Below are 13,596 nucleotides of genomic sequence, written 5' to 3' on the forward strand. Positions count from 1 at the left end.
TCCTACTTCTCTCTCATTGCACTAAGTCCAGCATGTGTACCTACCTGGTGGTTGAACTGGTTATCTTCATTCCTCTGGGCTTACTCTCTCTACCCTGACTGCCCTCTATCTCAGCCTGTGACTTCAGCTCGGTGCACCTGGTACCCCATAACACCCTGGTCATTAAGACTCCAGGCCCCCATACATTCTCAACCGTGACCAAATGACACACAAAGACAAGGATGAAATTCAAATAAATGTTCTTTATTTATCAGTGAATCATGGATTGATTTGTCCCTCAATTAGTGACCCCGCCCGGCTGGCGTTACGATGCAAATTATGGTACCGGTAGTACCGTGCCTGCGTTTCCAGAGAATGGCACATATGGTCCCCGGTCTGTAACTGAGCCTTGATTAAAGTTCAATGTAGCAACGCTTTGTCGAATTGTACCGAAGGTCACTTTACTTCCAATGCCGAACTCTCACAGAGATTGCCATACGGTTGACTGCAGGACGTGAAAAAGAAGAGTTCTGTGTCTGAGGTGAATTCACTCAGATGAGGAATCGTTTAAGCCAAGTGAATTCCTCCTCAGATAGAACAATTCTGCACTCACCGAAGCTATAGTTCGTTTTGTGGCTTGAAACGCACATCTGATAACCCCCATTTTCCGGGGTTACTTCAGAAAACTCCCTCTCACTGAACATGGTGACTGGGGATCATCGAGTGCAATTAAATATGGCCAAACGGCTGGACATGAGAGCCGCAAACCTACGTCTGTCAGCAAAGGTGGCTCGGACCTCCAGCCTACTGAGAACCGAAGGAATAGCTTGATTACTTAGCTCGACAAGCCGGCTTGACTCCGCAGCGCTGAGAACCTCATCCCTGCAGAGTTTGCGAAATTTTGCCCTGTGCGTTGCCTGGCTCTGCCGCAAATCCCTGTCAATCTTTGCCAAGCAGATTAACACCTTTCGATTTCAACTGGCTTTAGCCTACAGACTATTCAGCCGAAACTGAATAAGATAATTTAGGAAACTTCGAACATCGACTAGGTACATTTTTAATGTGGATGGTGCCAAACCACGGTCTTCACATAGGCTATACCACTCAGACACATGTCTGTAGATATCCAGAGAACACAGTCCTTCATCGGCCTTGCCCTGTGACATATGGCGGAGGAATTCCCGTACTCGGGATAGACTGGTGCGGCTATTGTTAATTTGTTTAACTGAAGGGTTTTTACCCATAGCAAAGTGTTCGTATTCAGTCAAAATTCCAACCTTCATTTCTGGACAACACCCTGCCTCCTTCATCACTCTTGCTCTCTGTGGAAGTCGCCCAGACGCAGCCTTGCTCCCTCGGTTTCGAGCATGGTTCAACACCGATCTGAATGGTTGGCTGCACCGCCGCAGTCCCCGCCGCCTGCTCACTCTCATCCACCAGCTGCTGCTCCACGGACAACTCACTTTCAACACACTGCAAAAACCCAGGGTTCTCCCAGGGCTCCAGCCACGGTACAACACCATTGTTAGGCTGCATATACTGCCCTGATTCGGGCTGCTGTCTCTCAGTCGAACGCCGGCTAGATTGCATAGCAAGCTTCCATTCTATAGTATCAGACTTAAGTGCATGGCCAGGGCCTAGGATCAAGAGAGACACTCAAGTGTTTTAGTACTATATCTCTTGACACAATGATGAAACTAATCATGGCCTCTAAACCTTCAAGCTGCATAATGGGCCTTATTCCAACTAAACTACTGAAAGAGCTGCTTCCTGTGCTTGGCCCTCCTATGTGGAACATAATAAACTGCGCTCTATCCACCAGATGTGTACCAAACTCACTAAAAGTGGCAGTAATAAAGCCTTTCTTGAAAAAGCCAAACAGACAAACAGACAAACAAACAGAAAATATAAAAAACTATGGGCCTATATCGAATCTTCCATTCCTCTCAAACAATGTATACAAAATGCTTCAGTCTGGTTTTAGACCCTATCATAGCACTGAGACTGCACTTGTGAAGGTGGTAAATTACCTTTTAATGGCATCACACCGAGGCTTTGCATCTGTCTTCATGCTCCTAGACCTTAGTGCTGCTTTTGATACCATCGATCACCACATTCTTTTGGAGAGATTGGAAACCCAAATTGGTCTACCCGGACAAGTTCTGGCCTGGTTTAGAGCTTATCTGTCGGAAAGATATCAGTTTGTCTCTGTGAATGGTTTGTCCTCTGACAAATCAACTGTATATTCCGGTGTTCCTCAAGGTTCCGTTTTAGGACCACTATTGTTTTCACTATATATTTTACCTCTTGGGGATGTCATTCAAAAACATAATGTTAACTTTCACTGCTATGCGGATGACACATAGCTGTACATTTCAATGAAACATGGAGAAGCCCCAAAATTGCCCTCGCTAGAAGCCTGAGTTTCAGACATAATGAAGTGGATGGCTGCAAACGTTCTACTTTTAAACTCGGACAAAACAGAGACGCTTGTTCTAGGTCCCGAGAAACAAAGAGATATTCTGTTGAATCTGACAATTAATCTTAATGGTTGTATGACCTCTGCGTTACTCTGGACCTGATCTCTCTTTTGACGAACATATCAAGACTGTTTCAAGGACCGTTTTTTTTCCATCTACGTAACATTGAACAAATCTGAAACTTTAATCCATGCTTTTGTTACTTCTAGGTTGGACTTACTGCAGTGCTCTACTTTCCGGCTACCCGGATAAAGCACTAAATAAACTTCAGTTAGTGCTAAATATGGCTGCTAGAATCTTGACTAGAACCAAAAAATTTGATCACATTACTCCAGTGCTAACCTCCCTACACTGGCTTCCTGTCAAGGCAAGGGCTGATTTCAAGGTTTTACTGTTAACCTACAAAGCATTACATGGGCTTGCTCCTACCTATCTCTCTGATTTGGTCCTGCCGTACATACCTACACGTATGCTACGGTCACAAGACGTAGGCCTCATAATTGTCCCTAGAATTTCTAAGCAAACACCTGGAGGCAGGGCTTTCTCCTATAGAGCTCCATTTTTATGGAATGGTCTGCCTACCCATGTGAGAGACGCAAACTCGGTCTCAACCTTTAAGTCTTTACTGAAGACTCATCTCTTCAGTGGGTCATATGATTGAGTGTAGTCTGGCCCAGGAGTGTGAAGGTGAATGGAAAGGCTCTGGAGCAACGAACCGCCCTTGCTGTCTCTGCCTGGCCGGTTCCCCTCTTTCCACTGGGATTCTATGCCTCTAACCCTATTGCAGGGGCTGAGTCACTGGCTTACTAGTGCTCTTTCATGCCGTCCCTACGAGAGGTGCGTCACTTGAGTGGGTTGAGTCACTGATGTGATCTTCCTCTCTGGGTTGGCGCCCCCCTTTGGGTTGTGCCATGGCGGAGATCTTTGTGTGCTATACTCGGCCTTGTCTCAGGATGGTAAGTTGGTGGTTGAAGATATCCCTCTAGTGGTGTGGGGGCTGTACTTTGGCAAAGTGGGTGGGTTATATCCTTCCTGTTTGGTCCTGTCTGGGGGTATCATCGGATGGGGCCATAGTGTCTCCTGACCCCTCCTGTTTCAGCCTCCAGTATTTATGCTGCAGTAATTTACAGTGCCTTGCGAAAGTATTCGCCCCCCTTGAACTTTGCAACCTTTTGCCACATTTCAGGCTTCAAACATAAAGATATACAACTGTATTTTTTTGTGAAGAATCAACAACAAGTGGGACACAATCATGAAGTGGAACGACATTTATTGGATATTTCAAACTTTTTTAACAAATCAAAAACTGAAAAATTGGGCGTGCAAAATTATTCAGCCCCCTTAATACTTTGTAGCGCCACCTTTTGCTGCGATTACAGCTGTAAGTCGCTTGGGGTATGTCTCTATCAGTTTTGCACATCGAGAGACTGAAATTTTTTCCCATTCCTCCTTGCAAAACAGCTCGAGCTCAGTGAGGTTGGATGGAGAGCATTTGTGAACAGCAGTTTTCAGTTCTTTCCACAGATTCTCGATTGGATTCAGGTCTGGACTTTGACTTGGCCATTCTAACACCTGGGCATGTTTATTTTTGAACCATTCCATTGTAGATTTTGAGATAGAGATCATGCCCAATATGTTAATTTTTATATTTATATTTATTAATTTTAACCTTTATTTAACTAGGCAAGCCAGTTAAGAACAAATTCTTATTTACAACGGCTGCCTACACTGGCCAAACATAATCATGACTATATTGCATTAACAAGGCAAATTAAAAATCATAAATTGAATGACTGTGCATTTATACACAATTACAGAGCTCACACCCAAACTGTGAGATAAAGACATGCAGAACTAAGGGAGAATGAGAACCGGGTCTGGGTCATTAATCAAGCTATTCTTTAACAACACTAACAACAGCGTTCCTCTATGAGACAACCGTCAACAAGATAACAGCAAACACAATGAAGCTCCCAGTAGCAGATGAAAGTGCTTTCAGTAAATTAGGCTGAATGTTCTGCACGAAAGAGCGAGGAAGAGAAATAGAAAGATAGAGAGAGAGAGACCCAGGACAGCAACACAAATAGACCCAACCAAATCATGAGAAAACAAGAAGATAATTACTTGAAACATTGGAAAGAATTTACAGCAAACTAAAATGCTATTTGGCTCTAAACAGAGAGTGCACAGTGGCAGAAACCCCGACCAGTGTGACTGACCCAAAATTAGGGAAAGCTTTGACTGTAGTGAGTGTAGCCTTGCTATTGAGAGATGCATATTTCACTTGCTTTGGCAATGTAAACATATGTTTCCCATGCCAAAATGCCCTTGAATTGAAAAGACAGAAAGAGATTTGGCTGCAGAAGATTAGCTTGTTATGAAATCTAATTTTCAGGCCCCATTCCCTCCAATCCAACCCCACCTATCCTGGCTCCTGTCACCAACAACACAAAGTCTTCTCCTCCAGCAGCAGCAAGCAGCAACCTCAGTGAAGACGACACAGTTTTTAACTGGCCCAGTATATAGAAATTAATCATTGTGTATGATGTACAACACACACAGCAGCGTATAGGAGAGGGTTAATACAACTAGGTTAAATTAAGAGGATGAGAGTAGTGCCCGCGCACTGCCATTCCTGGCATCCCAGTCCAGATATTAGGGAAGGATTGAGTAATTCTTAGTGGGTCTTGACCTGGCATCCAAACCCAGCTATTAAGTAAGGCTGGAGTGATTCTTACTGTGTATTGACCTGGCATCCCAGCCCAGCTATTAGGTAAGGCTGGAGTGATTCTTAGTGGGTCTTGACCTGGCATCCCAGCCCAGCCCAGCTATTAGGTAAGGCTGCAGTGATTCTTAGTGGGTCTTGACCTGGCATCCCAGCCCAGCCCAGCCCAGCTATTAGGTAAGGCTGGAGTGATTCTTAGTGGGTCTTGACCTGGCATCCCAGCCCAGCCCAGCTATTAGGTAAGGCTGGAGTGATTATTAGTAGGTCTTGACCTGGCATCCCAGCCCAGCTATTAGGTAAGGCTGGAGTGATTCTTAGTGGGTCTTGACCTGGCATCCCAGCCCAACCCAGCTATTAGGTAAGGCTGGAGTGATTCTTAGTGTGTCTTGACCTGGCATCCCAGCCCAGCCCAGCTATTAGGTAAGGCTGGAGTGATTATTAGTGGGCCTTGACCTGGGAGGGCTGTGGTTGATCATTTATGGATTTTGTTGACCCGCATCAGTGATCATTGACGTAAGCATCCCACCACAGTTACCATCATGTAACTGGCTGTTTTGAATTTCCTCACACGACATTCCAACACGAATGAGTGACATTGGGTGGTTGGTTAATCAGATAGCACCACAGCTTGGCCTATGGGAGTTCTGCTGTGTTGCATGTACCTGTGAGCTTCTTGGCGGGCTGCAGCCAGACGCTGATGGTTTGGTGTGTGAGCAGCGGGGAGGAGGGCAGGGAGCGTGACACGCCCTCCATGATGCGGATGTGCTGCATGCCGTCGGTCATAGACAGAGGGGGCAGGGCGTAGTCACCCTCAAAGGCACAGTCACTGTCTATACTGCCACCTGCAGGAGGAAGCAGAACCATCAGCATAATAATCATGTATTCTAAGCATATATTTCATAATTTACAACACTTATGTGAGTATAGTTATGGATAGTCATGGATGTTTAAGAACAGTTATTAGTGCCTTTGTTGTGCATTGTATTATATTCTGCATAACGTATAAGGCATTATACATGTGCTTCTAGTGGCATTGTGAACAGGGTATTAATATGAAGTACTTTCTTCACTACATGTAGGATTTCTTACAGTGTTCAGTGTAAATTAAAATGACTGCGGAACCAAGAGCCATGGAGTGACCCATGTTGTGATGTTGCTGTGGTATTGGCTGGGATCTGCCTGGTCTGACCCAGTAGAGACCACAGCTCTGAAGGCAGACATGACAGGATGCCTCCCTGTTTCTCTCAATAACAATACCAGAAAGCCGACATCTCTCATATACTGAACAACGTTACAAATGCAACTTACAAAGTGTTGGTCCCATGTTTCATGGGACCAACAAAAGATCCCAGAAATGTTTTGTACGCACAAAAAGCTTATTTAGGACAGCATTTCTCCTTTGCCAAGATAATTATTCCACCTGATTGAACAGCATGAACATTACACAGGTTCACCTTGTGCTGGGGACAATAAGAGGCCACTCGAAAATGTGCAGTTTTGTCACACAACACAATGCAACAGATGTCTCAAGTTTTGAAGGAGCGTGCAATTGGACTACTGACTGCTTGATTGTCCACCAGAGCTACTGACTGCATGATTGTCCACAACCGCAGACCACGTGTAAACACGCCAGTCCAGGACCTCCACATCCGGGTTCTTCACCTGCGGGATCATCGGAAACCAGCCACCCAGACAGCTGATGAAACTGTGGGTTTGCAAAACCGAATAATTTCTTAACAAACTTTAAACCGCCTCAGGGAAACCGCCTCAGGGAAGCTCACCATGGTCTTGACTTGACTACAGTTTGGCGTCGTAACCAACTTCAGTGGGCAAATGCTCAACTTCGATGGCCACTGGCACGCTGGAGAAGTGTGGGCGAGCAGTTTGCTGATGTCAACATTGTGACAGAGTGCCCCATGTTGGTGGTGGGGTTATGGTATGGGCAGGCATAAGCTACGTACAATGAACACAAATGCCTTTAGTCGATGGCAATTTGAATGCACAGATATACTGTGATGAAATCCTGAGGCCCATTGCCGTGCCATTCATCTGCCTCCATCACCACATGTTTCAGCATGATAATCCATGGCCCCATGTCGCAAGGATCTGTACACAATTCCTGGAAGCTGAAAACGTCCCTGTTCTTCCATGGCCTACATACTCACCAGACATGCCACCCATTGACCGTGTTTGGGAAGCACTGGAAGCACTGGATCGACATGTATGACAGTGTTCCAGCTCTCGACAATAACCGCCACCGATAAGAGACATTACTGTGCAGCCGTATTCATCGCCTGGCCAAGGCTTTCGACTCTGTCAATCACCACATTCTTATCGGCAGTCTTGGTTTCTCAAATGACTGCCTTGCCTGGTTCACCAACTACTTCTCTGATAGAGTTCAGTGTGTCAAATCGGAGGGCCTGTTGTTCGGACCTCTGGCAGTCTCTATGGGGGTGCCACAGGGCTCAATTCTCGGTCCGACTCTCTTGTCTGTATACATCAATGATGTCGCTCTGGCTGCTGGTGATTCTCTGATCGACCTATACGCAGACGACACCATTCTTTGGACACTTCGTTAACTAACCTCCGGATGAGCTTCAATGCCATACAACTCTACTTCCGTGGCCTCCAACTGCTCTTAAATGCAAGTAAAACTAAATGCATGCTCTTAAACCGATCGCTGCCCGCACCTGCCCGCCGTCCAGCATCACTACTCTAGACTAGAGGTCTACCGATTATGATTGTTCAACGTCGATACCGATACCGATTATTGGAGGTCAAAAAAAAGCTGATACAGATTAATCGGCCGATTAAAAAAATAAAAAAATTGTAATAATGACAATTACAACAATACTGAATGAACACTTACTTTAACTTAATACAATACATCAATAAAATCAATTTAGCCTCAATAAATAATGAAACATGTTCAATTTGGTTTAAATAATGCAAAAACAAAGTGTTGGAGAAGAAAGTAAAAGTGCAATATGTGCCATGTAAGAAAGCTAACGTTTAAGTTCCTTGCTCAGAACATGAGAACATATGAAAGCTAGTGGTTCCTTTTAACATGAGTCTTCAATATTCCCAGGTAAGACATTTTAGGTTGTAGTTATTATAGGAATTATAGGACTAGTTCTCTCTATACCATTTGTATTTCATTAACCTTTGACTATTGGATGTTCTTATAGGCACTTTAGTATTGCCAGTGTAACAGTATAGCTTCCGTCCCTCTCCTCGCTCCTACCTGGGCTCGAACCAGGAACACATCGACAACAGCCACCCTCGAAGCAGCGTTACCCAAGCAGAGCAAGGGAAATAACTACTCCAGAGCGAGTGACGTTTGAAATGCTATTAGCACGCACCCCGCTAACTAGCTAGCCATTTCACATTGGTTACATCAGCCTAATCTCGGGAGTTGATAGGCTTGAAGTCATAAACAGCGCAATGCTTGAAGCACAACGAAGAGCTGCTGGCAAAACGGACGATAGTGCTGTTTGAATGAATGCTTACGAGCATGCTGGTACCTACCATTGCTCAGTCCGACTGCTCTTTCAAATCATAGACTTAATTATAACATAATAACACACAGAAATACGAGCCTTAGGTCATTAATATGGTCGAATCCGGAAACTATCATCTCGAAAACAAGATGTTTATTCTTTCAGTGAAATACGGAACCGTTCCGTATTTTATCTAACGGGTGGCATCCATAAGTCTAAATATTCATGTTACATTGCACAACCTTCAATGTTATGGCATAATTACGTAAAAGTCTGGCAAATTAGGCGGCCCAAACTGTTGCATTTACACTGACTCTGTGTGCAATGAACGCAAGAGAAGACACACAATTTCAACTGGTTAATATTGCCTGCTAACCTGAATTTCTTTTAGCTAAATATGCAGGTTTAAAAATATATACTTCTGTGTGTTGATTTTAAGAAAGGCATTGATGTTTATGGTTAGGTACACATTGGAGCAAGGACAGTTATTTTTTGCCAATACGCACCGCATCGATTATATACAACGCAGGACACGCTAGATAAACTAGTAATGTCATCAACCATGTCTAGTTAATTAGTGATTATGATTGATTGTTTTTTATAAGATTTGTATACGTTTTTTTATAAGTTTAATGCTAGCTAGCAACTTAACTTCGCTTACTGCATTTGCATAACAGGCAGGCTCCTCGTGGAGTGCAATGAGAGGCAGGTGGTTAGAGCGTTGGACTAGTTAACTGTAAGGTTGCAAGATTGAATCCCCAAGCTGACAAGGTAAAAATCTGTCGTTCTGCCCCTGAACAAGGCAGTTAACCCACCGTTCCTAGGCCGTCATTGAAAATAAGAATGTGTTCTTAACTGACTTGCCTAGTTAAAGATTAAATAAAAGTGTAAAAAATAAATATATAAATAAAATCGGCCAAATCGGTATCCAAAAATACCAATTTCCGATTGTTATGAAAACTAGAAATCGGCCCTAATTAATCGGCCATTCCGATTAATCGGTCGACCTCTACTCTGGACGGTTTGGACTTAGAATATGTGGACAACTACAAATACCTAGGTGTCTCTCTAGACTGTAAACTCTCCTTCCAGACTCACATTAAGCATCTCCATTCCAAAATAAAATGTTAAATCGGCTTCCTATTTCGCAACAAAGCATCCTTCACTCATGGTGCCAAACATACCCTCGTAAAACTGACCATCCTACCAATCCTCGACTTCGGCGATGTCATCTACAAAATAGCCTCCAACCCTCTACATCAACAAATTGGATGCAGTCTATCACAGTGCCATCTGTTTTGTCACCAAAGCCCCATATACTACCCACCACTGCGACATGTACGCTCTCGTTGGCTGGCCCTCGCCTCATACTCGTCGCCAAACCCACTGGCTCCAGGTCATCTACAAGTCTTTGCTAGGTAAAGCTCCGCCTTATCTCAGCTCACTGGTCACCATCGCAGCACCCACCCATAACACACGTTCCAGCAGGTATATCTCACTGGTCACCCCCAAAGCCAATTTCTCTTTTGGCCGCCTTTCCTTACAGTTCTCTGCTGCCAATGACTGGAACGAACTGCAAAAATCAATGAAGCTGGAGACTCATATCTCCCTCACTAACTTTAAGCACCAGCTGTCAGAGCAGCTCACAGATCACTGCACCTGTACATAGCCCATCTGTAAATAGCCCATCTAACTACCCTCATCCCCATACTGTATTTATTTATTCATCTTGCTCCTTTGCACCCCATTATCTCTACTTGCACATTCACCTTCTGCACATCTATCACTCCAGTGTTTAATTGGACAATTGTAGTTACTTCGCCACAATGGCCTATTTATTGCCTTAACTCCCTAATCTTACCTCATTTGCACACACTCTATTTGTTTATTCCATGTGCAACCCTGTGCTGTTGTATGTGTCGAACTGCTTTTCTTTATCTTGGCCAGGTCGCAGTTGTAAATGAGAACTTGTTCTCAACTGGCCTACCAGGTTAAATAAAGGTGAAATAAAAAAATAAAATATCCAGCAACTTCACACAGCTATTGAAAAGGAGTGGGACAACATTCCACAGGCCACAATCAACAGCCTGATCAACTCTATGGGAAGGAGATGTGTCGCGCTGCATGAGGCAACTTGTGGTAACACCAGACACTGACTGGTTTCCTGATCCACACCCTTAACTTTTTTAAGGTATCTCTGACCAACATATGCATATCTGTATTACCAGTCATGTGAAATACATAGATTATGGCCTAATAAATGTATTTCAATTGACTGATTCCCTCATATGAACTGTAACTCAGTAAAATCTTTGAAATGGTTGAATGTTGCATTCATATTTTTGTTCAATGTATAACAGGGGTGCCCAACCAATCAATTGCGGTCTACTGGTAGACCGCGGAGTGCTTGCCAGTCGATCGTGAGATGATTATACATATACCAAAACTCAGCCACACAAATCAATGCCTATAATCTCTTTCTGTTTTAACGTTCAACAGTCCTCCATTCACAGCAATGTCTGAAAAGAGATGTGATTTACATAAAATATGACCAGTCCCTGCCCACTTATTGACATATGCCTAGTTAGCACGGTCAGATGCCGCCCGCCAACTCCAGGTCGATGTCACGGTGATGCCAGGCAGGTAGCTAGCTAGCTAACTTTGTATCCAGATTCGTTCTTAAATGGTGTTGTTAACAGCAGCAATAATGAGTGAAGGGAAGGATACAAAAAAACAAGAAAAAGGAGGATAATTTTTTCATCATGTCAAACTCAATATGTGTGTGCCTCATCTGAAATCAAATCCAATCAAATCAAATGTATTTGTCACATACACATGGTTAGCAGATGTTAATGCAAGTGTAGCGAAATGCTTGTGCTTCTAGTTCCGACAATGCAGTAATAACCAACGAGTAATCTAACTAACAATTCCAAAACTACTACCTTATACACACGTGTAAAGGGATAAAGAATATGTACATAAAGATATATGTGATGGTAAAGAACGGCACAGGCAAGATGCAGTAAATGGTATCGAGTACAGTATATACATATGATATGAGTAATGTAGGGTATGTAAACAAAGTGGCATAGTTTACAGTGGCTAGTGATACATGTATTACATAAAGATGCAGTAGATAAAATAGAGTACAGTATATACGTATACATATGAGATTAATAATGTAGGGTATGTAAACATTATCTTAAGTAGCATTGTTTAAAGTGGCTAGTGATATATTTTACATCAATTCCCATTATTAAAGTGGCTGGAGTTGAGTCAGTGTGTTGGCAGCAGCCACTCAATGTTAGTGGTGGTTGTTTAACAGTCTGATGGCCTTGAGATAGAAGCTGTTTTTCAGTCTCTCGGTCCCAGCTTTGATGCATCTGTACTGACCTCGCCTTGTGGATGATAGCAGGGTGAACAGGCAGTGGCTCGGGTGGTTGTTGTCCTTGATGATCTTTATGGCCTTCCTGTGACATCGGGTGGTGTAGGTGTCCTGGAGAGCAGGTAGTTTGCCCCTGGTGATGCGTTGTGCAGACCTCACTACCCTCTGGAGAGCCTTACGGTTGTGGGCGGAGCAGTTGCTGTACCAGGCGGTGATACAGCCCGACAAGATGCTCTCGATTATGCATCTGTAGAAGTTTGTGAGTGCTTTTGGTGACAAGCCAAATTTCTTCAGCCTCCTGAGGTTGAAGAGGCGCTGTTGCGCCTTCTTCACGATGCTGTCTGTGTGGGTGTACCAATTCAGTTTGTCTGTGATGTGTACGCCGAGGAACTTAAAACTTACTACCCTCTCCACTACTGTCCCATCGATGTGGATAGGGTGGTGTTCCCTCTGCTGTTTCCTGAAGTCCACAATCACCTCCTTAGTTTTGTTGACGTTGAGTGTGAGGTTATTTTCCTGACACCACACTCCGAGGGCCCTCACCTCCTCCCTGTAGGCCGTCTCATCGTTGTTGGTAATCGGCAGGGTAGCCTAGTGGTTAGAGCGTTGGACTAGTAACCGGAAGGTTGCGAGTTCAAACCCCCGAGCTGACAAGGTACAAATCTGTCGTTCTGCCCCTGAACAGGCAGTTAACCCACTGTTCCCAGGCCGTCATTGAAAATAAGAATTTGTTCTTAACTGACTTGCCTGGTTAAATAAAGGTAAAATAAAAAATAAAATAAAAAAAATCAAGCCTACCACTGTTGTGTCGTCCACAAACTTGATGATTGAGTTGGAGGCGTGCGTGGCCACGCAGTCGTGGGTGAACAGGGAGTACAGGAGAGGGCTCAGAACGCACCCTTGTGGGGCCCCAGTGTTGAGGATAAGCGGGGTGGAGATGTTGTTACCTACCCTCACCACCTGGGGGCGGCCCGTCAGGAAGTCCAGTACCCAGTTGCACAGGGCGGGGTCGAAACCCAGGGTTTCGAGCTTGATGACGAGTTTGGAGGGTACTATGGTGTTAAATGCTGAGCTGTAGTCGATGAACAGCATTCTCACATAGGTATTCCTCTTGTCCAGATGGGTTAGGGCAGTGTGCAGTGTGGTTGAGATTGCATCGTCTGTGGAAATAATTTGGGCGGTAAGCAAATTGGAGTGGGTCTAGGGTGTCAGGTAGGGTGGAGGTGATTTGGTCCTTGACTAGTCTCTCAAAGCATTTCATGATGACAGAAGTGAGTGGTAGTCGTTTAGCTCGGTTACCTTAGCTTTCTTGGGAACAGGAACAATGGTGGCCCTCTTGAAGCATGTGGGAACAGCAGACTGGGATAAGGATTGATTGAATATGTCCGTAAACACACCAGCCAGCTGGTCTGCGCATGCTCTGAGGGCGCGGCTGGGGATGCCGTCTGGGCCTGCAGCCTTGCGAGGGTTAACACGTTTAAATGTTTTACTCACCTCGGCTGCAGTGAAGGACAGTCCGCATGTTTT

General features: G+C 44.4%; 1 protein-coding gene across 1 annotated transcript in view; it reads right to left on the bottom strand.

The window, feature by feature from the left end:
* Positions 1-5,994, bottom strand: part of LOC139381399 (protein TANC2-like) — a 197,753-nt gene extending 191,759 nt beyond the window's left edge. The window contains exon 1 of the mRNA XM_071124899.1: positions 5,847-5,994. Within this exon, the coding sequence (XP_070981000.1) occupies positions 5,847-5,967 (121 nt within the window). The 5' untranslated portion in view covers positions 5,968-5,994. The remainder of the gene's footprint in view (positions 1-5,846) is intronic.
* Between the last annotated feature and the right edge of the window lie 7,602 nt (positions 5,995-13,596).

Source organism: Oncorhynchus clarkii, chromosome 23 (genome assembly GCF_045791955.1).
Source record: "Oncorhynchus clarkii lewisi isolate Uvic-CL-2024 chromosome 23, UVic_Ocla_1.0, whole genome shotgun sequence".
In the NCBI taxonomy this organism is placed as follows: domain Eukaryota; kingdom Metazoa; phylum Chordata; class Actinopteri; order Salmoniformes; family Salmonidae; genus Oncorhynchus; species Oncorhynchus clarkii.